This window comes from Lycorma delicatula, chromosome 11, assembly GCF_047948215.1.
Source record: "Lycorma delicatula isolate Av1 chromosome 11, ASM4794821v1, whole genome shotgun sequence".
In the NCBI taxonomy this organism is placed as follows: Eukaryota; Metazoa; Arthropoda; class Insecta; order Hemiptera; family Fulgoridae; genus Lycorma; species Lycorma delicatula.
Genome location: NC_134465.1, coordinates 39,623,267 through 39,648,468, shown reverse-complemented (window position 1 = coordinate 39,648,468; position 25,202 = coordinate 39,623,267). Strand labels below are relative to the sequence as shown.

At 32.3% G+C, this 25,202-nt stretch overlaps 1 protein-coding gene across 3 annotated transcripts in view; it reads right to left on the bottom strand.

Moving 5' to 3' along the window:
• LOC142332341 (uncharacterized) overlaps positions 1–25,202 on the bottom strand; it is a 117,745-nt gene that overhangs the window by 33,303 nt on the left and 59,240 nt on the right. For all 3 annotated transcript variants that reach the window (XM_075378737.1, XM_075378734.1, XM_075378735.1), the window contains exon 2: positions 4,024–4,215. In XM_075378737.1, coding sequence (XP_075234852.1) covers positions 4,024–4,029 — 6 coding nt within the window. In that variant the 5' untranslated portion in view covers positions 4,030–4,215. The remainder of the gene's footprint in view (positions 1–4,023; positions 4,216–25,202) is intronic.

The window sequence follows — 25,202 nt, the reverse complement described above, 5'->3', positions numbered from 1 at the left end:
AAAAAAGTAGAGATCTTCATTTACTCATGAATACGTCATATCGAACACATTTTATATTTGTTTAAACGTAGCATAATATGGAATGAAAGGATAAGAAACATTTTATAGCAATGTTTATATATATATAAATATATATATATATGTATAAATACATATATAAAAATTTCATCTTTTATATTAATATTCATTGTACTGTTGTATCATATTTAATAATAATGAGTGAATGATTAAAATTGTGTGCTACAATATAAATATTTCATAGTATTCATCTGTACAGTATTACAAGTCTAAAAATATTGAATTATATATGGAATGTTTTTTGTTATAATAATAATTTATGTGTATAACATTGCTAAATTTATCAGTAAATGATAATAAAAATATTGGTTAACAAAATAAAATTGATCGACACAAATAAATTCATTCATAGCTGAAAACCAACATGCATTCAAATAATTTTTTTTTTTTTTTTTAATTTTGGTAACCCAGCTAGCCACCTTGATAATAATGTATCTTGATGACTCTCATTACATTTTATGAAGTTCTTATTTTTTATACGCTGTTTCATCAACTATTCAAATCCCATAATGGCTGGACAACTAGATAAGAAAATACTAATTTTATCAGAATTTACCAGTTAATTGTTGGTTGTCAGTTAAAAGAAGTTGTAGGTGCTATTATTATCCCTTTTTTATAATTAGAGCATTTTTCAACGTCCTGACTCCACAGGGGAAGACATCTGTCTTGTGTGATGATCCTAGTTGCCACACCACCCCCCCTGTTCCTAGCCATGAAGGGCCTTACCGGAGGTCATCTTTTAGACCCTCTAAACCTGATAACACCAAACAGTCATCAGTTTGGCCTCTATCAGAATGTGGCCGATGCAAATGCCACCCGGGTGGTTTTTTGCATCTCCTGTTGAAGGAGATGAAAAAAATTTAGACTTTAAACTTTTTAATTCATCGACAGATCAGTATAAGTGAAATTTATTAAAAATGGCAATAAGCCGAAATATTGAGACGAATGACCCCCAAAAACAGTTCATTTGCCTCATTTGATAGTAGTAGACATTGTTATTTCTTATAATAAATGCTCATACTTATTAGCAAAGGCTGCGACTGCGCATTCGTAAATATAAATTCAGGATAAGTTAACGTATTTAATTTTCTAAATATCGGTCTGTACGATTCATACTCATAGGCATCAAACAACGATAAGATTGCCTGTTTTTTCGTCATCGCAAATCAGCCGATTTCAAAGTCGAGAGTTCTAAGGTTCAAATCCTAGTTATCCAAGGCTATTATTTGAATGCTACATCGTGAATACCGGTGTTATTTGGCGGTTAATTTTCAATTAAACATACATCTTAGAAACGAACTTCACGAGGCTACACAAGACTACACTTCATTTACACTCATACATATCGTCCTGTGAATCACTGTGAATCGTACGGTGATTCCGGAGGCTAAACAGAAAAAGAAAGATAGCCCTTGAAAGATAGTCTTTGCATCATAAAAAGTTCGTTCTTACTTATTTTTGATAGCCTAAAGAAACGGTATAGGAAGAAAAATAAAAAATATTTAATAATGACGACAAGGTTAACGTTTTATTGAGGCGTTTCAAAGAAAAACCTTGCAGCCATATATTTGTGGAAAAAATTACAAACGCATCTTCTCGTTACTTCAAAGTACCCCAACAAGTTCGCTAAAATAATAAAATCTTGTTATAAATATATTTGCTACATCTGATTATACAATATTTATTAAACAGTATATTTGCATACGTTAGTGATAATATTGAACTGTATTTTGCTTATTAACGATAATTTCTTTCACTATTCCTAAGCTGCTTAGTGGAACCACGATTTTATTAGATTATTATAAAAAGGGAAACGTTCTGGGTAAGGAACAGTGTTTTGTATTAAAACTATTCCTCGCAATCTTTTTACAGAATTTCTTGTATGTTTATTCTAGGTATTAACAAGTATTAATTAAATGATCTACGACAGGACATAGCACTAAAAAGAGTGATGCAAGAGCTGTCAACGGCTCCATTTTCACATCGACGATTCTACTGCTTTAAAATGTAAAAACACGGCGACATCACGGAGAACCTCGCTCAGGAAAAAAGAATGCGATCGGCAAATTCTAGTTATTTATGCGATTGATGAAAATACAGCGATGATAATGATAATTCTGCTTTAACTTCTGTTGAATATGTCATTTTTTGAACGTGTAAAAAATAACCGATACTGCGACAAACCGCTTTTCATATCAAAAGAGCTACTCACCGACATAGAAATCAATAATTTTTTTTTTTTTTAAATGTGGAAAAATCCAGTAATTTTTGTTTTCGTAGCAGCATTATCGGTATTAATCAAACGCAGGAATAACTATGGCGCTACGTTTTATTCCATTAAGGCGATCGCCGCTCCCAAACTGCGATCGCTAATCATGTTTTACCCCAATTGTAAGTTCCCTATCTCCTTTCCTTTCAAGAACGAAGAAGAGGGAACAAGCCCAGCAGTTACCAGCCCAGCAGCCACCAACAGCATAGAAGAACGAAGAAAGAAGAAACCTGCATTTTCCCCCGTTCAGCCTTTCAGGGCCACGGAAACATCAAGGTTATTGGTATGTAATTTCGATTACTGCCGAGTCTCGGAAAGTGTAGGCCAAAGAAGAACGAAGAGGTCATCTGAAGAAGAAGAAAAATAAGAAAGAAGACCCACTACGCGACCCGATATCACGGACTGGAGTCCGGAAAAAGAGCCCAGCAGAGAAGCAACATGAAGGGCAGCCACCGAAAAAGTAGATGAAGATCTTCTCCTTTATCCATACTTTAAAAAATGTCAATACTTTGAATTAATTAAATTCAATCAGCAATTGTGACTCCCTCTGAAGAAGGGGCCGCATTGCTCCCTCCAAACAATTAGGGCCCCATTGTGGCGTATTCCTGCTAGCCTATGAAGCGTTAGCACCGAAAGGATTTCAGTGGACGGTCTGAAGGGGAATCACGTCGGGAGCACAGGTTTTAAAAGCCTAGTCTCTCGCGGTCGGACCAAGAAATAGGTTTGAGAACGCTGGTCCAAACGGATATGGAACGCTATTCACAAATCCGTCCATAAAATATAACAAAACTTGAAACTTAGACCCGACATTAAACTAAACCCTTGAAACACACCCGATTAACAGAATCATATAGTAGCAAGGGACACTGTCCAGGCTCTGCGATTCGAAGGGAGAATTTCTGAAACTCCCGCCACTTTTGCGTTCCGTTCCGTATTCCATTAACTTCTGAAAAATAGCTAAAGTAATTACACTTAGCGTGTTTATTTTATTATTCTGTTGTTTATTTATATTGACAAATTTTATTACACGGATAAAAAAAAAGCGGTTAAAATAATAAAAAAATACTGGATATATTAAACTGTAAGTAAAAATATTATTAAAAAAAAAAAAAACTTTATTTTGTAATACTGTTACAATAATTTCGTTTTAATGACTCTTTCAGTTAAAATTTTCATTTGGATATATCAACTTTTTTAATAATAATCTATTATTATATCCGTTCTCTAAATCGACCAAAAATAAGGATTATCGATACACCATAAGAAAAGAAAGATGCTATTTTAATAGGGATTACCTGGAATGAAGAACATCTCCACATACAGAACAAAAATCAAATAACTGTGACTACTTCATATTCTGAAATTTATACATTTATATCTATTCTATTATATAAAGAAAGAGAGGTTTTTGTTTGTTGGGATAAATAAAAAACTACTCCACTAATCGCTACCAAATTTTTTTTGGCGGCGCGTAGCTAAAATTAAGGGGGGTGTTGCTCCAGAACATTTTTTTCTGGGCTTTTTAAGGCCACGGTTAAAGTTTTCTGTAAAATAAAAGAACCAAAAAAATGAATCAAATAGAATAGCTGAAAGCAGGATAATAATCTAATTCTACACTTAAAAAAGGTTAGGAACCTGTAAAAAAGAGTAAATGCATAAGAATAATATATACTTACATCCATGAACGAATATTTGTACTGAATTATTTGTTTTCCTTTCCTTAAGACTAGATTCAATCGGGTTTTCCTTTGTTTTCATATACGATTTTGAATACAAGCACCCACACAATTTCGGATTTCCCTCTTTATATGTTTTAAAAGTCACCTTCAGAATTTTAATTGCCAATATTCTTTTTTCTTAATGCGGTTCTGTGGAAAAGAACAGGAAAGAAATATAAATTAATAACTTTTCTTTTTTGATAAATAAAAATAAAGTAATAAAGCTTAATATAAGAATAAAAGTTTTAATATACACCTAAATGTTGCTATATAAACATCATAGTGGAGTAGTAAACACTATAAACATCGTAGTAAATGCTATAAGGAAAGTAGAGAAGTCGATATATCGAATCCGAATGCTGTAATCACATTTAAAGCCATCGGCTCTTCGGTTCTACCTTGAGGCCGCCGTCCTAATTAAATATTTATCGGAAGAGTATTTGGAAGCCCAAATCTACTGAATATCTCGTTTATTGTAGTCGGGACCGGGAAAATTTACAATCATTGTTCAAAATTTTTTTTTTACGTGTTTTCATCTCTTTCAAGGTCGAATTTAAAAAATCTAGAAATTATCGATGTGAAAATTACACTCACCAAAAATCAATTTTTTTACCGAGAAATTAAAAAAATAATAAGGTTTCAAAAAAATTCAAAAAACCAATTTAAGCCTTGAAACTTGGAAATTCAAAAAAATTAGAAATCGGTTTTCAATATTCATAATCATTCGATTCAAACCCAGCTCATACAGTGATAGACACTCGCGCAATTCACAGTTCATTAAATTTTGTGATTTAACCAGTAAATCTCCAGTACTATATATATATATATTTTAGAAATTTTTCGAGATGAAAAATATCCAAAAACCTTTTCAGTTACCCCAAGAACCATGGGAAAACATTTGGTTGCGATTGATCGAGTAGTTTTTTGTTTAACCCGAACAAACAAAAGCCCTCTTCCTCTTTATATAATAGTATAGATAAAGATTATTTTATTTAATGTAAATCTAATTCTATTATTTTTATAATATTACTAGCAGACCCGGCAATGCTTCGCTATTGCTATATATATATATATATATATAGAGAGAGAGAGAGAGAGAGAGAGAGAGAGTTTGAATGAACACAATTGAAAATTTGATAAAAAAATTGAACTTCACAAATTTTACCTTTCACTTATTCTCCTTCCCCTTTTCTCTTTCCAACTTCTCCCTTTCACCCTTCTCCCTCCCCCTCTCACAGTTTCCTTTTTATCTTTTCCCGTTTTCCCATTTTCTTTTTCACTCTTCCCCTTTTCCCCGTTTTCCATTTCCCCCTTTTTCCCTTTTGCCCGTGCGTAAATCGGTTCATTAGTCTTTTGGTCTTTAGCGGACACACAGGAACATGCCTTTTATATATATATATATATATATATATATATATATATAGAATAAAAAAGTCTGTTTGTATATTTGTTTGTTTCGTAAATATCTTGACACCGGCCCCACCTAGCGGGTATAGTTTTTGCAAAAATATTTCTTTTCACCTAACTAATATTCATATTCTGAATATGAACCAAATCGGCCCATAAATATAATTTTTCTAAATATCTCAACCCCAGCACCATCTAGCGGGTTCATTTTTTGCAGAGATAATTATTTCCATGTAAGTAACATGTATTCTGAATATGAGGAAAATCGGACCGTAAATACAATTTTTCGAAATATCTCGACGTCACCGCCACCTAGCGGGTCCAAACTAATTCAGAAACCTTCCTTGGCATGCGTCCAACCATTCCCCAAACTTTCATCGCTATCGGATGAACGGTTTAGGAAAGCATAAGAGACATACAAACAGACAAACATTCATTTTTATGTATATAAATTCATTCGAATCATTAAGTTCAAACCCTGCTCACAGTTCACTAATTCGCTTCATTAGAATTTGTGTTTCAATCGGCAAATCTCCACTATTATTAACTTAAATGTAATTTATTTAAGTTTATTTTCCTCTTGACTGGATAGAATTAATTATAATAAGAAGACGTATTTTACTTAGTAATATTATCTTTATTAATCTCTTGGGTTAACCAATCCACCATATGTGTATATCCATTATACTTGTATTTAATTTATAAGTTTGTATAGTGGGTTGATTAACCCAAGAAATTAATAATGATAATATTCATAAGTAAAATATGTCTTGTTATTATAATATATATACTCGTATACATTTTCGAGATGAGATATATGTAAAAACCTTCTCAGTTATGCCAAGAAACATGGGTAAAACTTTGGTTGCGAAAGATGGGGTAGTTTTTTTGTTTATTCCGAACAAAGAAAAACTCTGTTCCTTTTTACATAATAGTATAGATTAGAAGAAATCAGATATACGATCTAGATTTAAACGGTAACATCTCAGATCGAGTTAAGCTTTATCGTATAGGAAAAAGCCCCCAAAAAAATCCGTATACGAAGCCGCTTACCGAACCATGCGAATTCCAAAATACTCGATAACTTTAAAAAGGTAACCACTTACTTAGCACTGTTCTGGCCAAACACACGTTATAAAAATCGAGGAGAACTAAATATCTTTTATTCTAATCGAAGATAGTACTTTATATAAAGGTGTTCGAAAATGAGCTGATATTTTAATTTTTTAATAAAACAGATTTTTTATTTGATAACCGATAATATTTTTGCTTTATTGACACGGAGGTTATGTATAATACAAAACATCTGACAAATGAGCACCCCGGACTTGCCTGCACACGTTCACCCTTTTGACAAAATTTTCAAAAACATGTTAACGTAATTGCCGGGAAATATCGGTAATGTTTTGTCAAATTTTTTGTTTGAGGTTTTCGATCGTTTTTGTTTATCCACTTACACTTAATCATTAAGATAACAGCAAATAAAAAAGTCCAGCGGTGTCGTCACACGATTTTGGCGGCCGATTCACATCACCTCGCTGAAAAATAACACGATAGTTAAATTCTAGAAATAACTGCACGGTTTCATCGGCATTGTGGCATGTTTCACCGTCTTCTTGAAACCACACGTCTTTCGCAGCTATATCGTTTATTTCAGGCCGTAAAAAGTTTGAAATCATCTCACGACATCGAATTCCATTGACGGGTAACGGGATCTCCGTTTTCATTTTCTCGAAGAAGAAGTAAGGTTCGGTCGATCTCCCGGTTCAAAATCCGCTCCAAACCGTGACTTGTCGAGGTCGTATAGGAAAGTATTCGATATTTTTTGGATTTTCTGATTCCAAATTCGGTAATTTTGTTTATCGACAAAGCCGGTAAGAAGAAACGTATGCCTCATCGCTAAAGATGATATTTTTCAAAACTAGTTAAATTGTTATTTTTACAATTTCTAAGCGTCGTTGAAGTATGTACTTTTCAATAATTTAACTTCGATGTTTACTGATAACGGTGTATAAAAATTTCTACTCTGGTTTTACCGCGAAAAAATGGCGACAAATTTAAAATATCAATTCATTTTGGGACACCTATAGATTGCATAAGGAGGAGCTACGTTACTCCACGAATAAAAAAAGGAAAATTTCCCGGCATTTGACTGGACGGATAAAAAAAAAAAACGGAAAAACCTCGAGTGCAGCAGCATCACAAAATAAACGATTAATTATAAAATAAAATTACACATAAAATTACACGCGATTAAGCCCGTATTAGTTTTTTTGAAATTTAAACACGCAAAATAAAATTAATAAAATAAATAACGAATCAGGTGTTAACGAAACTTATTCGAGCGCATATTTATTTACACGTTGAAAGGGATGAAGAAAATTCAGATCCAAAAAAATCAAAAAATTAAAAAAAACAAACCTTATTTGTTTTTAATTAGTATTATTTCAAAATTCATCGACACAGTAATATTGTTTCCTTAAAAGAAAACCTTTTAATTGTATTTTAAATAAATCGGTGTGAAGATTTTTAACATTGTTCAGTAAAAACGCAACGGAAGGGTAAAAATGCCCTTTCTAATAATAAGCCAAAGTATCGTGTTGAATTTCACGAAACTAGTTCCGTTTTCTGGATCGGTAAAGGCAAATATTGCTGGTTTTTTTTTTTTTAATAAGTGACCGTTCTTTTTACAAAATTGCACGTTTATAAATATAAACGTAAGGATAAATTAACGTATTTAATTTTTTTAAATATTTACGGGGGATCAAATTGTAATTTGACAACACGCTTTGATTTTTTGAGGGTGCTCGAAGAGATGGTATTATACTTTAAACAGGCCTAATAAATATTTAATTACGATGACAAACTTAGCGGTTTATTATGATGATTTAAAGCAAAACGGTACGTTTAATTTCATCGCGTACGAAATCGATTCGATAATCCAAAGGAATATTGTAATCTAATAAAACACCAAGAAATTTTGTTTTACAGGTAACAGAAATACTATCGTTATCATTAATGGGAATTCTAACCACGAGATCACCAATGTTACATCTAAAATACTGTAGTTTTAACTTACACGTCGTAAAGATATGACCAAAGAAACTATAGAGGAAAATAAAAACAGCTTTACTTAATTTCCTTTCAGCGTAACGTATAAGATGTTAAAAGGAAGTATTAAAGAGGAAAAAACGATAAAAACATCGTGAGTCACAATGAAAAGGACGATTAAAACGGATAGATTTGATTTTAAGAACTGATATTCAGATAGGAGGAAAACCTGGTGTTATTATTATTATTATTATTAACCACTGGAATTTAAAGGGTACGTCATGAAATACTACTACGTTACCGATTAACTACTTAAATATTCACATTTTAATCGTATTAAATACGTAATTTTAAATCGTCCGGACGCAATTTTACTTCCTCAGCCATTGCAGAATTTAATGAAGATAAAACATCGTTGTCGTGTCAAAAATTAATCTAAACTGTATATAGATTACACTAATATACGAGCATAATGTTAACAAAATATCGGAGCCCTCGAATACGTTTTCAGAATAGAATAGAAAACCTTTATTTCTGATTATTTATATTCGGATCTCACCAAGGCTCTAAGACTTATCGGCAAGTAGCCGTTCGGTACGGTACAAATACATTAACGAAGAAAAATACAAATACAGAACAAAATGTATTAATGATTAATTATATCGATAAAGAAAGTTAATAAAAAATAATATCTACTACTAAGTTTATTATAAAAGAAAAACAGTACAGAATCGTGAACTACTAAGTTTATAATAAAAATACTATTAATTATAAAAGCGGTTGCAATAAAAATATATATTATATATAATTTTAAAACAGCTTACCAAATTGCAACTTGATTTTCTCGAGTTCTTTCGGCTATTCTGCCACCTTCAAGAGGAGTATAATTATAACTAACATATATAAAATTATAATCTTATAACATAATTTAGAAACTATTACAATATGGACGTAGTCACGTAGACTTAAGACTTTTGTGGAATTTTAACAAAATGACGATCAATTGTTTTATATATATATATATATATATATATATATATATATATATATATATATATTTAACTACGTAAGATTATAATTATATATATGTTAGTCATAATTATACTCCTCTTGAAAATGGCAGAATAGACGAAAGCACTCGAGGAAATCAAACTGGAATTTGGTGAGCTGTTTTAAAATGACATATACTAGTTATTATACGAAACGTTGCCATGTTTGAAAAACTAAAAAAATATATATTTCAATCGAAATAAAATATTAAAGGATTTAACCGTTTGTCGCTTTAAGATAAACAGATATTTAGTTTCAGAGGCTAGCAACCGTAATACTTCTTTTTTGTCATATCTTTTATCTCTTTCGGTAACATATTATATAAACTGGAAACAACAGCTTTCAGTGACTTTCTACCATATAAATTATTATACTTAAAAACAATAAATAGATCTTTATACCTAGTTCGATAATTTTTTTTTCATGTGGAACGTACAGAGTGATTTTTAGTCCTGTTACCCAATTTTAAATGTAATTTAAGAAAGGGAAATTTAGGTGGAATAAGAAGATGTATTTATTACTTACAAAAGAGATTTAATAAAAAGCTATTACTTACATAATTGTTAAAGAATATGCTCAAAATGCCCACCCCTTGCGGTTATACACGCACGGACTCTTTTCAGCATATTAGCAGAAACCAGAGTCGCATTGGAAATATTCGTCATTAAGTCTGTAATATTGACTTTAAGTTCATCAGTAGTGTGAGGATTGTTTTTGAAGGCCTCGAACTTAATATTGCCCCAGAAAAATTAGTCAGGAAATGTGAGGTCTGGGGACCTTGGAGGCCATAAGCCCTTGCTTATTATTCGTTCATCAAAGAACTCTTGCAGAAAATCCACGGTTTCTCGAGACGTGTGGCATGGAACGCCGTCTTGCTGAAACCAGCAATACTGTTTTTGAGGTTCCAGACAAATTTTTGAGGGGTTTTTGAGGGACAAATTGGCGCACAATATTCCAGTATACTTCACCATTTACTGTCTGTTCGAAGAATACAGGTCCGAGTATACGATGACGAGATATCGCAAACCACACATGAATTTTTTCAGGATGCAAAGATTTGTCTTGTAAAGCGTTAGGATTTTCAACCGCCCAAATTCGACAGTTATGACTGTTCACATAACCGTCGAGATGGATCCAAGGTTCATCACTAAAGAGCACTGTGTTTAAAAATTCGATTCCGTTATCATTTACGAGAGACCTAAACCAACGGCAATATTGCAATCGCTTGTTTAAATCTGGAGGCTGAAGCTCTGGGACTAGTCGTACGCGATACGGATACAATTTCAATTTTTTAGCGGCTTTCTGAACACTCGAATATGACAAACCGACTTGCGTGGAAAGTTTTCGTTAACTTTTCCGTGGAGAATTGAGCAATCTTGTTTTCACATTCTCTAAAACGTCATCAGTCAAGCGAGTTGGTCGACCGCTACGTTTTCTGTTGCAAACACTACCTGTCTCTCGAAATCGGTTTGCTAGCCTAGAAATTGATATTTTTTCTGGCGGAGGAACACCAACAAATTTAATTTGAAATGATTCTTTTACACTCGCGTACAATTTCGTAGTAAAATATTGTTCAAGAATGAAAACTCGTTTTTCTATGGTAAAAGACATTTTGTTCGTAACACGACCGGAAACAGCACATAAGTTTACATAGCTCAAGGAGATTCAACTCACACTTCCGTGTCTATACCGGTTGAGTAGCGCTACCAACTTCGTCTCACAAAACAAAATTTCCCTTTCTTAGAAAAAAATTACCAGACATTAATTATTGGGTAACATATTATTGGGTACATATTAACTGATAAAAATTTACATATGATAGCGTAGACACAGCATCGTATCGGGTATTTACTCAAAATTATTTTAGTTATTCTATTTTGAGCTTTTTTCATATTTTCAATTTAACAGTTTGCCGTTGAACTCCGTACTTCAACTCCATACCTAATTAGCGATTCAAAAACTCGATTTACATAACAAAATCATTTTTGAAGCTGAGATAGTAAACTTTACTAGCAAATATGAAGTTTTTTTTGTGGATTTATTATACTACTTTTCCATTTTAATTTACTGTCTAAAGTAATTCATAAATTCGTCTACATTTTGTAAAATTTACAATCGCATTCGTTATCATTCACAGTACAATTACAATCATGAGCTTTGATAATCAAGGAGCTTATTAGAAAGCTTGTGACCGATTCTGAAGCAAACCGCAACCGTTTTATCTTTATTTAGGCAAAGTCGCATCTCAGAAATTCATTTCATAAAAGAAATAAAATTTTCCTGAAGATATGATTCAACTGTTTTAAACAAGTTATGATCGGCCAAGATTACTATGTCATCCGCATAAGTGTAGACTACAGCATTTTAGTTCGCGGTAGCATTTAACTACGTATAATAAGAACAATATTGCCCTAAATGAGTTCCTTGAGGTACTCCGACGTCAATTTCAATGGTATCACTGAAACTAGAACCGATATTTACCACAAAATTCTTGTTTTTTAAATAATTTTCAGATACTTTCAAATAAGGTCCTTCCACTCCAATCTTTTTCAATCATCATATCAAGATCGATCGATTTAGTGTCAAATGCTTTGCTGAAATCAATAAAAGCGGCTAAAACATGATTTCCGTCATCCAAGTAGTCGTTAATATAGTTACAAAAATTTACAAGCAAGTTACCGACTCCTTAACTGACAATCACTTAGTAAATTATAATCGTTCAAATATTTATTAAGACGATTCATTATAAACATCGATACGGTAGTGATCGGTGTATAATCTCCTGACGATCTACGATCCCAATTTTTATAGACATGTTTAATTACGACCGCTTTCATTAAATTAGAAAAACCTTTTCCGTAAAAAAAAAAAATAATGAACTACTTAAGGGGTAATTTCATCTGCGATATTCCTTAAATAACAAGATCTAATTGAATCGATTCCTGGAAATTTGTTGATATTTATTTGTAAAAGTATTTCGGTTATAAATTCAACCGTTAAAAATATAAAAATGAAATCTAAGAAATGCGTCTACCTAAAAACGATCTATTTTTCGGTAGAAAATCTCCACATGAGGCTTCTTCCTCTCCCCCCCACCATCGAGGAGTAACTTAAACATTTTAAACGGAAATAGGTTGTGACAAATAGTTTTTAAAATATATAGTTGAAAAAACGACCGTTTAATTTTTTTACAGATATTTTCAAAAGCGTCGGTACCTTATACGGAAAAATATGTCATTTTGAGGTAGGATTGCCTGCTAAATTATATTTAATTAATCTTTTTTTGATTAGTATTTAATAGCTGAGTAATTATTTAATAGGTAATAACTAGACCTCTTATGAAAATAACTATGAAAATATTAAATGGCAGCCGTTTTGGAAAAAGGTTGTCGTAGCAGGATGTTCTTTACGTCATTTTTTTTTTTTAATGAACTCTAAAATGATTTGTCACAGCCCACTCGATCCGTTTAAAATTCTTGATCAGAGAAATCACTAAATTTCATTTTCGTATGTTTAACTGTTGAAACATTGTGTAAAGTTTTCCATCCATAATTAACATCCTTTGTGTGGGTGTGTTTTTGTTTGTGTATGTATATACACACACACACACACACACACACACACACACACACACACACACACACACACACACACACACACACACACATTTAATTTATTTTTTGACTCAGGGGCCGTGAAACATGGAGATCCGGTATAACACAGCTTAGAAAAGTGTGTATGTATGTACACACATACACATATTTTTAAAATCTTAGTATCTCATTAAACGGTTGACTTATAAACTCGAAATTCATTGAACGGCTTCTATACATGAGTCGTTGATTCTATTAATTTTTTTTTTTAATCCGTTGAAGGGCATATGGTGATACGGAGTTAGGGGTTGTCAAATCACAATAAAACCCGCGAAGGATATATTTTTTTTTACTTTTTTATTTCGTTTTTTTAAATTAGTAATATTTCCAACAAAAAAAGAAAATCTCTAAAAGCACCCCTTCCTTCAAACATTTCAAATTTCAATCGACGCTAGTATATTGCGATTTAGTATTCGATTAACAGTATAAAATCTTAAAATCATTTTACGAAAGGGGAATGATGTTGCAGTAAGTTTAAAAAAATGTATAGAGCAATTTTGGTTCGAGAAAAACATCGAACGGTTATGAAATGATTGTCACAAATTGTTTCGGTTTATTGTATTTTTTCCTGTTAGTGTTACAAGCCGTCTGACTTTTACACGGCGGAAAAATTTAAATTACAATTGCTAGTAATAACATTTTTAATAAAATATTAAAAAAAAATTTTAAAGCTAAATAAAAAAAAAAAAAAATACAAATAAATACAAATAAATAAAAATAACGAATGATAATTTTTGAAACATTTCTTTAAAAGTATTCCATTTCGTTTAGGTAATTTTGTAAGCGTACATCGAAACATTTTAAATTAAATATTTTGCAATTAGATTATTAAATTTTATATTGACCTCATACAACAGATACACAATACAGAATGAATTTTACGGAATAGTTTATCAGCAACTACTCGAACTTCAATCGAGTATTATTGCGGGTTATGAGATTATGAAAAGCATTGCTCTTAATTTTTGTTTTCAACTAGTGAACGGATCTTAATATGCTACGTTTTTTTAACCACTAAGGTTTGAAATTTAATAAAATTTTCATTTTTATTTTCTCCCCGATATATATATATATATATATATATATACATACGAAATTCACTAACTTTTTTTGGAGGGGAAAATGGTGAGAAGAACATGAATTGTGTAACTTAGAAATGACAACGGAAGGCTAATAAGGTCATTTCTCGTAGTATCAAATAGTATCCTTTGTAATTTGAAAAAGTTCTGTTATATGGGTTTGATTTGATGTAAGTGAATTTCTCTTTATTTATTTACTTTTTTTTTAGGAATAAATTACTTTTTTTACAAGGAAAAGCAACCACCGTACAACGAAAAGTAATATATACTCGTGCGTATGTATATAAATAAATATTATATTTCGTAATTAGTAATATATATGAGTATATAAAATATGGTATTATAAGAATTTGTAATTTACAGAAAATTACTTTTAATTATTATTATTTAGCGATTCTAATCAGAGATATGATAAATATATTTTTGACCCTGAAAACTAGTTCTTACTTTTTAAAATATTCCCGAATACGATTAGAAATAATAAATATTATTTAATAACGATATAGATATTAAGAGAAGAAAAGCACTGTTTAATCTTGTTTGAACAAAATTTATTCATCGTACGTAAATTTATTAATTTACAAAAATCTCATACATATAAATATTATACCACGGCAAGATAAATGCAAATATTAAATAAAGAAATATTTTTTTCTGATCGGTGTGTAGTATTTCATAATATAGATCGTATCAGAAACGGATAGATATGCTACTCCGTGCGTAAAAAAAACTTCTCCAATAACCGCTTGGACGGATCGAGAGAAACCGTGTTAAAAACTTGATCGGACCGACATAATTAAATATAAAGTTTTGAAAATAAATGCGTCTAAGTCCATATTAATTATTTAAAATATTGTACTAGGTCCGGTATAATAGATCAGGGTAACGGATTTCTTCCGATAAAGAAGAAAGAAAGAGAAAATAATAACGAAAATAAAATCCAGAAGGAATTAAAAGGGATTACTTTCTCAGATTATCAGGCCCGTTTAACGATCTGCTATTTATAATACAGACAATAACACCTCCAAAGCTGTTTTTTGACCAGAACGGTTACCGGACCGGAATAAGAATTTATGGGAAAATGTAAGGGGGAGACGATAAAAATTATTACGCTAAGGGATGAGGTGGGTACCGGTTCTACAGGCCAGGGGATGTAAATACTGCCAGGGACCGGCAGAAAGAGTGAGCGGTTCTGCGAGGCTGTGTTCGGCGTAGTCGTAATAACAAGCGATGACAGGGTAGTTTCTCAAGACGAATTCGACGCGGTTGCGGTGACGGCGATATCAGTACTTCACAAGCATTCCATTGTAGACAGCGGATGAATGCAGGAAGTCGTTCGGTGAGTTGTCGGAAAACAATAATGAAAGCGACAGTAGTGTAATAGGGTAGTTTCATCGTAGACAGTAAACGTAATAATATTTGTAGGAATTGAATACTATGAATTTTAGACTTTTCTAGTGTTATCTTGTCGATAGTTAAACCGCGACCGCCGAAGAACACCGGTGTTCAGTATCTAGCATCCAAATTCGTATAAAAACGACCAAATTTTATTAGGATTTGAATCTAAGAACCTGTGAATTCAAAAATCAGCATTTATAAAACCGATTATGCGATTTTTATTTATCGAAGCCAATGATCTGATACATCCATTGTTGTACCTTGAAAAGTCGTTCTCCCTTTTCAGGGAGATAATCTTAAACGATTACCGATAATGAAAATAACATCAACGCGGTCGGCAATGTTACCTTTATCTGAGTAGTAAAATGGAACGATTTAATCCGAATTTAAAGTTAGACAGTTATTATGTAATCTAATTATATAATTTTTTTTTTTAAATTAATTTTAACAGCTAATGCTGATAATTTAGTCTTGTAAATACGTATATTTTAATGTAAATATTATTAAACTTCGGTTTCTGCTACGCACGACATCAGACCGCAATCTTGAATAATTTTTTTTTTAAATTAGAAATTTTGATTTCGTATACAATTTTCCTCGTAGAGTAAAAAAAAAACTGACGAAATTTGTAGTTTCGAATTTTTGAGACAATAGCTGTGTCATGATAAAAAAGGAAGACATTATTTCTATGAAAATTATGTGCTTACTATTAGTTTAATTATTAAATATTGTCCGAGTGTTTATCAGTTTGCTTATTATTGGTTTAATTATGTGCTTATTATTAGATTTATAAGATCATAGAAGGAAAATTCTTTTGAAACACACACACACACACACACACACACATATATATATATATATATATACACGAGTATATATATATATCGTATATATGTAATTATGCTAATATTTATTAGCATGGATTAAAATTATATATAAATATGCTAAAAGTTTTACTATTATTTAATAATAGACATGTAAATTATATTATCATGCCATCGGTCGGTGTGGATTCCCCAGTCGTGTACATAAAGGATACTCGTACTATGCAGCCGTCATAAATAAGTTAATTAAATTAATTTTTAATATTAATGTAAATCACAATGAAACCACATTTAGTTTAAATTAAAAGTTGACATTTAAAGGAAAAAAGAATCACATGAATTAGTCATACGCATACAATCACTCCCGCAACAAGGAAAATATGACATTAAATATTAATTTTGTGAATTACAGGTGTGAGTGTGTGTGTGTGTGTGTGTGTATGTGTGTGTGTATGTTAAACAGCACATACGATATTTATGGAGTCAATTACTACGTAGTTGCGTCAACTCAACTATTACTTGGTTACTTGACCTCACTTAAATTTATAATTTTAAAACTTCATAAGCACATATTAATGATATATATATATATTCTTATGAAACTCAAATTTGAATTTACCTTCACTTCGATATAGAAAAAGAAAATATCACGACTTTCGCAATTCTGTTTAGCGTTTTTTTTTTATTCTTTATAACTTTTTCCGGCTCGTACGATTGAAATTCGTGTACAGGAAAATTCTTAAAAGAAATATAAATTTTACGAAATAATAATAATAATAATATTACTGAGAAATACATTTATCTTTAATGTAGATTTACATTAAAGAGACAACGAGTTTAATCGACCTGATAAAATATTATATTTTTAGGATAAGTACATAATAATACATTATATAGATCGTTTCATTTCCCTGCTGAGTCGAATCAGTATATGATACAACACGCATCGTTTCGCTAAATAAAGGGAAACGTTAATTCTTTACGTTATTTATTTCGATATTTTTTTACGGCTGAGATTCATTTAAACCATTATTTACAATAAAGTCTTTCCCCTTGTCTGTGACAAGAGGCAGTAATCAGAGTCGATTTCTCCGAGAGTAGTGATGTCGACTACGTGACGGGATGTTGAATAGTGTGAAGGTGTCGCTTATGAGGTCGAATATCGTATGTATTTCTCGTATGCTACCGTAGGAGTTCTGTTCAGAAAATAACTGAACTTTATTTTTTTAATCATCATTATTAATTTTACAGATTCTCGGTTCTCAAACTAATCCCCTTCCCATTTCGCACGCTTTTCCCAACGGAGTTTCCGCAAAGCAGTCCTGGATAGTTTTATTTTAAATGACGTTTAAGGTCCGTGACGTATTCGGTTTAATGTCATCGATAGTTTCATCGCCGATTTTAATTTCGAAAATAAGAAAAAATCGCAAGAAGCCAGATCTGACGAGTAGGAGGTCATGGAGGACAGTCATCTGATTTTTGGCACAAAACTGACGAATTGACAAAACCGAGTGTGCGAGCGCATCGTCGCCGCGAAGGAACCGTGAGTTGTCTCGCCACAACTACGGTCTCTTTTTGCGGATTTTTTTCACGTAAACACGTTGTAAAACGCCTCGATAATACGCACTTAACCTCGAGTCGAGAATTCAGAAGGCACAATTCCGTTAAAATCGAAAAAACAGAGAGAATAACTTAGACAATGGATCGAGACCGATGTGCTTTCTCGAGGCGTAGAGATCCTTTGTCGATCCATCGTGATTGAACTTTTGTCTCGATGTAGTAGCCATAAATCCGGCTTTCGATTCCCGTTCGTTATGATCCTTTACATGAATGTTTCTTCGTCATCGGCTTGTTCAAGAAGTCGCCGACAAACATCCATTCGATGTTTTTTCCTGCTGTTCGATCGTCAAACGGGGAACAAACTGCTGCGACTCGATGCGCGTTCAATTTTTCAGTCAAAATGTCACGGCACGATCCGATCGAGATGCTAACCTCTTCTGCGAGATCTCTGACGACGATTTGCACGCACCAGATCGTCGATTTTCAGAATGCGGGTGTCATTGTTTGAAGTCGAATGCCTTCGTGGTCGATGGTCATCTTCGATCGACTGACGACCGCTTTTAAATCGTGACAACTATTCGTAACATCGCGTATGACCCAGAGCATCTTCTTCGTAAGATTGTTTCAAAAACTGAAATATTTCTGTGAAAGTTTTCCCCGGTTTCACGCAAAATTTTACGTCGTAACGTCGCTTCCGAAAATTGCACGTTACTAAAATCGCTACTAACTCTTATACACATCGCAGTCAAATAACAACAACACGAAAACTAAACGAGATCTCACCAAAGCAAGAATATGTGGTTACAGAGGAAGTTATGAGGAATTCAGTGTTGCCGACCGCACCTTATTAAATATCTCCGTTGGCGCGTAATTAAAAATGTTCGGTTATTTTCTGAACAGACCTCGTATATTTGGCTCAGAAGGTAACTGAAAACGACTTGACCCTCCTCTCTTTTTCTAATAAGCTTAACACGAAGGACTCGTTTTTGTTAATGATATCCTTGTCGTTTTCACGAGTGACTTGCAACTCATGTCCAGTCGCTTACAACCATTACGGTTATGGCTTTTAATACATATACATAGACCATTTTAGGAGCGAGTCGGTATATTACTCCACGGATGTAAAACAAGGAAACTACATCGGCATTCACTCGGAAAAATCAAGTAAAATCTAAACCAAAACAGCATCAGAAAATAATAAAAAAGGGGAAACCTTAAAGGTCATATCGATAAAAATATGTTATTTCTAATACAGACCATCCCCTCCTAATCTAAGTTTAAGAAAAGAAGATGGTAAACTAGCTATTAATAACAAAGACTGCAAAATTCTAGAAAAATATGTCTTTTAAACCCTAAATTGTGCGGTACTACAAAATAAATTAGAAATTACGGGACCAATAATATACGGGGGAAAGTTTAAATCCCTAGCTCCAAAGCAAAAAAAAACAACTCAAAAAGATCCGCTTCTGGCGGAGATGAAATATAGTAGAAATTTGAAAAAAATGTATACAATGGAGATAGATAACCTCAACTTTTTATGTAAAATGATAGAAAATATTTGGAAAATGAATGTTTTTTTTCAGGAATGGAAATCAGCTGTAATAAATTCCTATATAAAAAAGAGGAGATAAAAAGGATACAAATAAATATGGAAAGTTTTCATTAATCCCAGTTACTTTCAAGACTGGATTTAAAAAAGTTCGCAAACATACTAGATCCACAATTATATGAAAACCAAGGAGAGTTTAATTTGTACAGTACTCCATGAGAATCGTAATTCTTATTAGTAAGATAAATAGAAAATAATCTTAACATTTCTACGTATGTTATAAAAAGGCTCATGATTCAGACAAAATTTAGGGCGGATAGACAAAATTTATTTAACATTCTAAAAGAATACCGATTCGATGATAAATTATTAAATCTCTTTAAAGAACCTTTAACGGACATTACCTCTTAAATAAAATTTATGGGAAAAATGCTCAGAATCGCTCCGGATTAAAACAGGATTCCGACAAGGCAAAGGCTTCTCACCCTTCATTATTTAACGTGGTCCTAAACAAGATTATAAAAACTGGATTAAGCAACCGACAAACTGAAGTCAATTCTTAGATGATCTGCCAAATGACCTTAGTTAAAAATAAAGAAGAAGCAAACAAAAAAACAAATAACTGTTTTGAAAGAAACTGTTGAAAATGCGGGCCTAAAAATGTCTAAAAAAAAAGAAGCCTAAAAAAAAGAAGAATACCCGTAAAACTGAAAAAGGGATATGTCTATGTCTCTAGTAAGAAAGTCAAACGATTTAAATACCTGAGTGAAGTAATATATAACCGAATGGAAAAGATTAAATGAAGAAAATAATGAGAGATAATAAAATGGAAATCAATTATAGACAAACACATAATATTTGCAATATGAACTTCATTTCCATAGATGCTAAATCAGATACTATAATACTGCAATAAGAACAGGATGTTTATATTTATTATTATTCTTAACGAATACGTTGCAATCTGTTCAATAACTGAGCAATAAACAAATTCCCCCAGCCCGCTGAGATGAGAGTGATATGTACAAGTAAATGAAGTGTAGTCTTACACAGACTCATGTCCTGAAACGCGTGGTTGATTGAACCCCGACTACCAAAGTACACCGGTATCTACTGTCTAATAGTTAAATCCGAATAAAAGTGACCGACTTTGACTACGATTTGAACCTCTGAACCTTCGACTTCTAATCAGTTATTAAATAAGTGTTTTGCGACGATGAGTTAACCACTGGACCAACCCTGTGGGCTTAGAAAGTTTATATCCGGCAGAATATCTAACCTTAAATGTCAAAAGCGAAATAGAAAAAATTCCCAAAAAAGAAAGAAAAGTCTTAGGCCTCAATATTAAAAATAATATTAGAGTTCAAAAAATTAATAACAAAAATTTAAAAAGAATGTGAAATTCCCTCCCAAGCAACAAGAAAAAATTGTTTCTGGTTACATCTTTAGAACAAAAAATAATAGAATACTGAAGAAATTAACAGATTTCTGTTGGAAGAAAAAAACCAAAATAATTGGATGGAATCAATTAATAATCTCCGAGAAGTTAAGTTACAGAAAAATGTGTATTAAATTGTGATTTCTTTAGAAAGTTAATTAATAAATCATAAATTTCAAGAAGACGATCCAACAGAAAAAGAAGACGATTGTAGAAGAACTGAACTACGATTCAAATTATGACTCAAAACAGAAAAACACCCGACAAATTATCTAAAGGTGATCCATAGGCCTAAACAGGGAAAAAGTGATAAAAATAATATGAAATTGCGATGATGCGAAGTTATTAAATGCAAACAGTAAAAACAACCTAAACCTTTCTCTATTACTCGGACTCTCCGATGAGGTTTAAAAATTATTCACTCGTTTAGAGAAAAAAATTCAAACGGGTACTTGGAAATAATAAAACTTAATAAATATTTTGTCCCGATCGGTACATAATAAACAGAGCGCTAGGAAAGTCGCTGTGCAGTATGCTTTAGAATTATGTGATGCATTCTGTTTTTTCGGCGTTAGGTCAGTTGCCCTGTGAGTTCATCGGACGTTGCTCAGTAATAAACCAAGACGTCAGTTGTTGAGTTGTGATTCAACGCGCTTCGTTTCGTTTCGAGTTATTGGAATCAATATTTGCGAGAACGAAACGGTTTTTTCGGTAGACAAACGCAATTTTCTCGTCGAACATGTCTTTCGTGAATGAACAAATTTACTGATTTAGTAAAGTACAAGTTTTCTGAAAAGTTTACAAATACTGTTGTTCCTCCCGCGATGCGGTTCGAACTCTTATTGAAAAGTTTCGGGCATCAGGCTCTGTTGAAGCCGCTGATTGAAGCGAAAGACCACCTAAACTATACGAACAGAAGCCACTTACTGTTTTAATGGCCGAAAGTCCATTAAATTCGAGAGGTAAGTTAGCACAGCAGCAACATATCGGACTTGCTACCGTACATAAAGCTGTAAGAAAAGAACTGTAAATTTTACCATACAAAGTAATGGGCGTTCAGGAACTGAAACCTATGAATCGTATCAAAAGACTAAATTATTGGCAACGGTTTAAACGTTTTATCAGCTAAAATCCGTAGGTATCCTCGACGTTAGGTTTTTTTTTACACATGAAGCGTGGTTTCATCTCGGAGGGTATATCAATTCATAAAATACACGACTGTGGTCAATAACTAACCCCTGTGAATTACACGAACAATCTTTACACGAAGCGAAAATTGGAGTTTGGGTCGGAGTGAGTTAAACGCGCATTGTGAGTCCAATCTTTTTTGAAAATGTAGTTAATAGTGATCGTTATCGTGTTGTTTTAACAAAACTTCATTAGTCGGTTAACAGAAGTGGAAATAAATTACGGTCGGTTGCAACAAGATGGCGTTCCACCAACCCCTGGACCTACCCACACACAGCTAACAGGTCGATGACTTTTTTACAAAACTTCTTTGGTGAAAGAATTATTTACAGGAGTTTGTGGCGTGCGCGATCACCCGATCTGAATCCCAATTTTCTACGGGGGGCAGCGAAACAAGCAGTGTATCGCAACAGACCACGCGCAATTGACCGACTAAAAACCGCAATAAAGGTATACGTACGTGAAATCCCAGTGCATCAGCCGGTTAAAGTGTTTAAAACAAATTGAAAAGTTTGCAGTGTTGTACTAAGTTGAAGGAGGTCTTTTGTAACACATTTTATTAACTATTCCACGGATATTGTAATATCTGTTTCTGTAAAATAATGACATAAAAATGCAAAGTAATAATTGAGAGAGTCTCGTCATTACATCTCCATAATTCAGTGCACAGCAACTTTCCGAACGCTCTGTAGAACAGATCATGAACCAGTAAATATGCTATTCCATGTATAAGAAAAAGAACTGTCCAAGAATTTTCCCGGATGGTTCAAGGGAAATCGTAGTAAAACATTTATTAGAACAGCATCATAAAATGCACCATTAAATAAAAAATAGATGCGATTTAATTATATTAATTATTTAAAATATAAATTCATTAAATTGTCGCTGCGGAACGACAGCGTTCAGGCCTTTCATCCGGGGGTCCCGGTTTCGAAACCCGTTCAGTCATAACATTTCTAAACAAATTCCACTTTCATATTCTCGAGTACGAGATTCTGGGTAAGCTTCTGCGTTGAATTAATTCATCGAGAAAAAATAATTAAACAAATAATTCTCGTAAATACACGAATTAAATATATCAAATCGCTAAAAAATATAACATCATTCAGAAGGCGTCAATGAAAATCATTTGAATACGTATTTACGTATGTACATACATACACATTTATGTATGTTTTGTTTTTCATGTTGAATGTGGCACAAATTCAGGGTATTTTTAAAATTAATATTATTATAAACTCTTCGACAGAGAAGAATTGTTTCTATAAAAAACAATTTTTTAGTCGTATTTTAAATAAACCGGTGGCAAAATAATCTAAACCGTTTGGTAATTTATTAAAAATGATAATTAGGAATTTCTTTAAGTCGAAGTATTGTTTTACGTGAAAACAATTCCGTTGTCCGATATACAAGTTTAATAGAGGTGGATGATGTTACTTTTTAAGAATATGTGACCATTTATTATTATAAATAGACGAGTAGATTAGTATTTTTAATTTATAAAATAAGAGTATATATGAACATAATTTATGAATAGGTACCAAACAGCGATCTGAAAGTCTATTGTTTTATGGTTAAAACAATAGGCAGATTTTTAAAGGGAACCGAACAGATGACATCATACATTAGACGAGAATATGCATAAGCTAATAAATATTTAATAATAATGACAAACTTAAGAGTTATATTAGGACATTTAAAAGAAAAACAGTACGATCTGATTTTGTTGTTTCAATTTGATCAGAAAAAATTAGGGAATTAAAAAATGAGATAGGATAATTTTTTTAATTTCTTTTTTCAGACTCTTTTTTTCCAAAACATGTCTGTGTCGATTTTGATGGTTTTTTTTTATAACCTAAAACGACGGGTAAAAATAACATTTTTATAAACTAAGCCAACTTCATTGACTCCTTCATTAAAAATATTAAAAACTTCTGATAAATCTAAATCCTGTTGGATATAAGCCACCAGCACCGGTAATAAAATGCAAATAGATTTAATTATACAAACCGATTCAGTTATATAAATATATATTTATACAGAATAATTCACGAAGAATATAATAAACCTTCAGGACATATTTTACTAGGGAAAGAAAAGAAAAAAACATAGGCAAAAATATAAACATAGAGTCGGTAATGCTTCTTCGTTAGTGTCAGCTGATGAAATATTTTGTCTTGATTTCTGCGCCTTTGGTAAAATTAGACCCGACTGTAATTCTTGGAACCCAAATTAATGGATAAATTTAACAGCTTTTCTATGAAATACGATCTGAAAAGTAGAAGAAACATAAATTGCATAACTGTGTTTTTAATAGTTTTCGAGAAATGAAGGTTAAAATAGAAAGATTGGGGTAAAAAAAAACACACTTTAAAATAATTGTTAAATGAGTAATAAACACGTATTTTAATATTTTTAGTTTTAAGTAAATCGATTTTACCGATAGATATCTAATCGGCCGGCTTTCATACGAGTATTAGCCGAACATCCGATCGGATTTGACGTTAATGATCGGGAAAACTAACATTTAATTCCGACGGCAAAATATACTTAACAAACGAATATTATGTTTTTCCTCTTTGTATCCAGAACCGGATAGATATCGTAATAATGTGAAACGAAAACCGGATTCGGTCATCGTATTTTGCGGTCACATTTAAATAAAACAACGTATACAAAAGCGTATTATTTGGCGTTAAAAGACCAGCGACTGCGGTTTGTTAGTAGATTTCTGGCAGGTTGTCGCAACTCTTGATGCTGGTTAGTAGGAAAACCGCAACCGTATTATCCATCAGCATATCCTAAGCCTAAAAAAGTACAACTTCCGTTATAATCGTATAAGGAAGTCCGATAAAATAAGTTTCAATATGATTTCATAACCGCGAGGAAACGTCATTTGACGATCGAATGACCTGTTCTGCAAAGATTACAAACGCCATT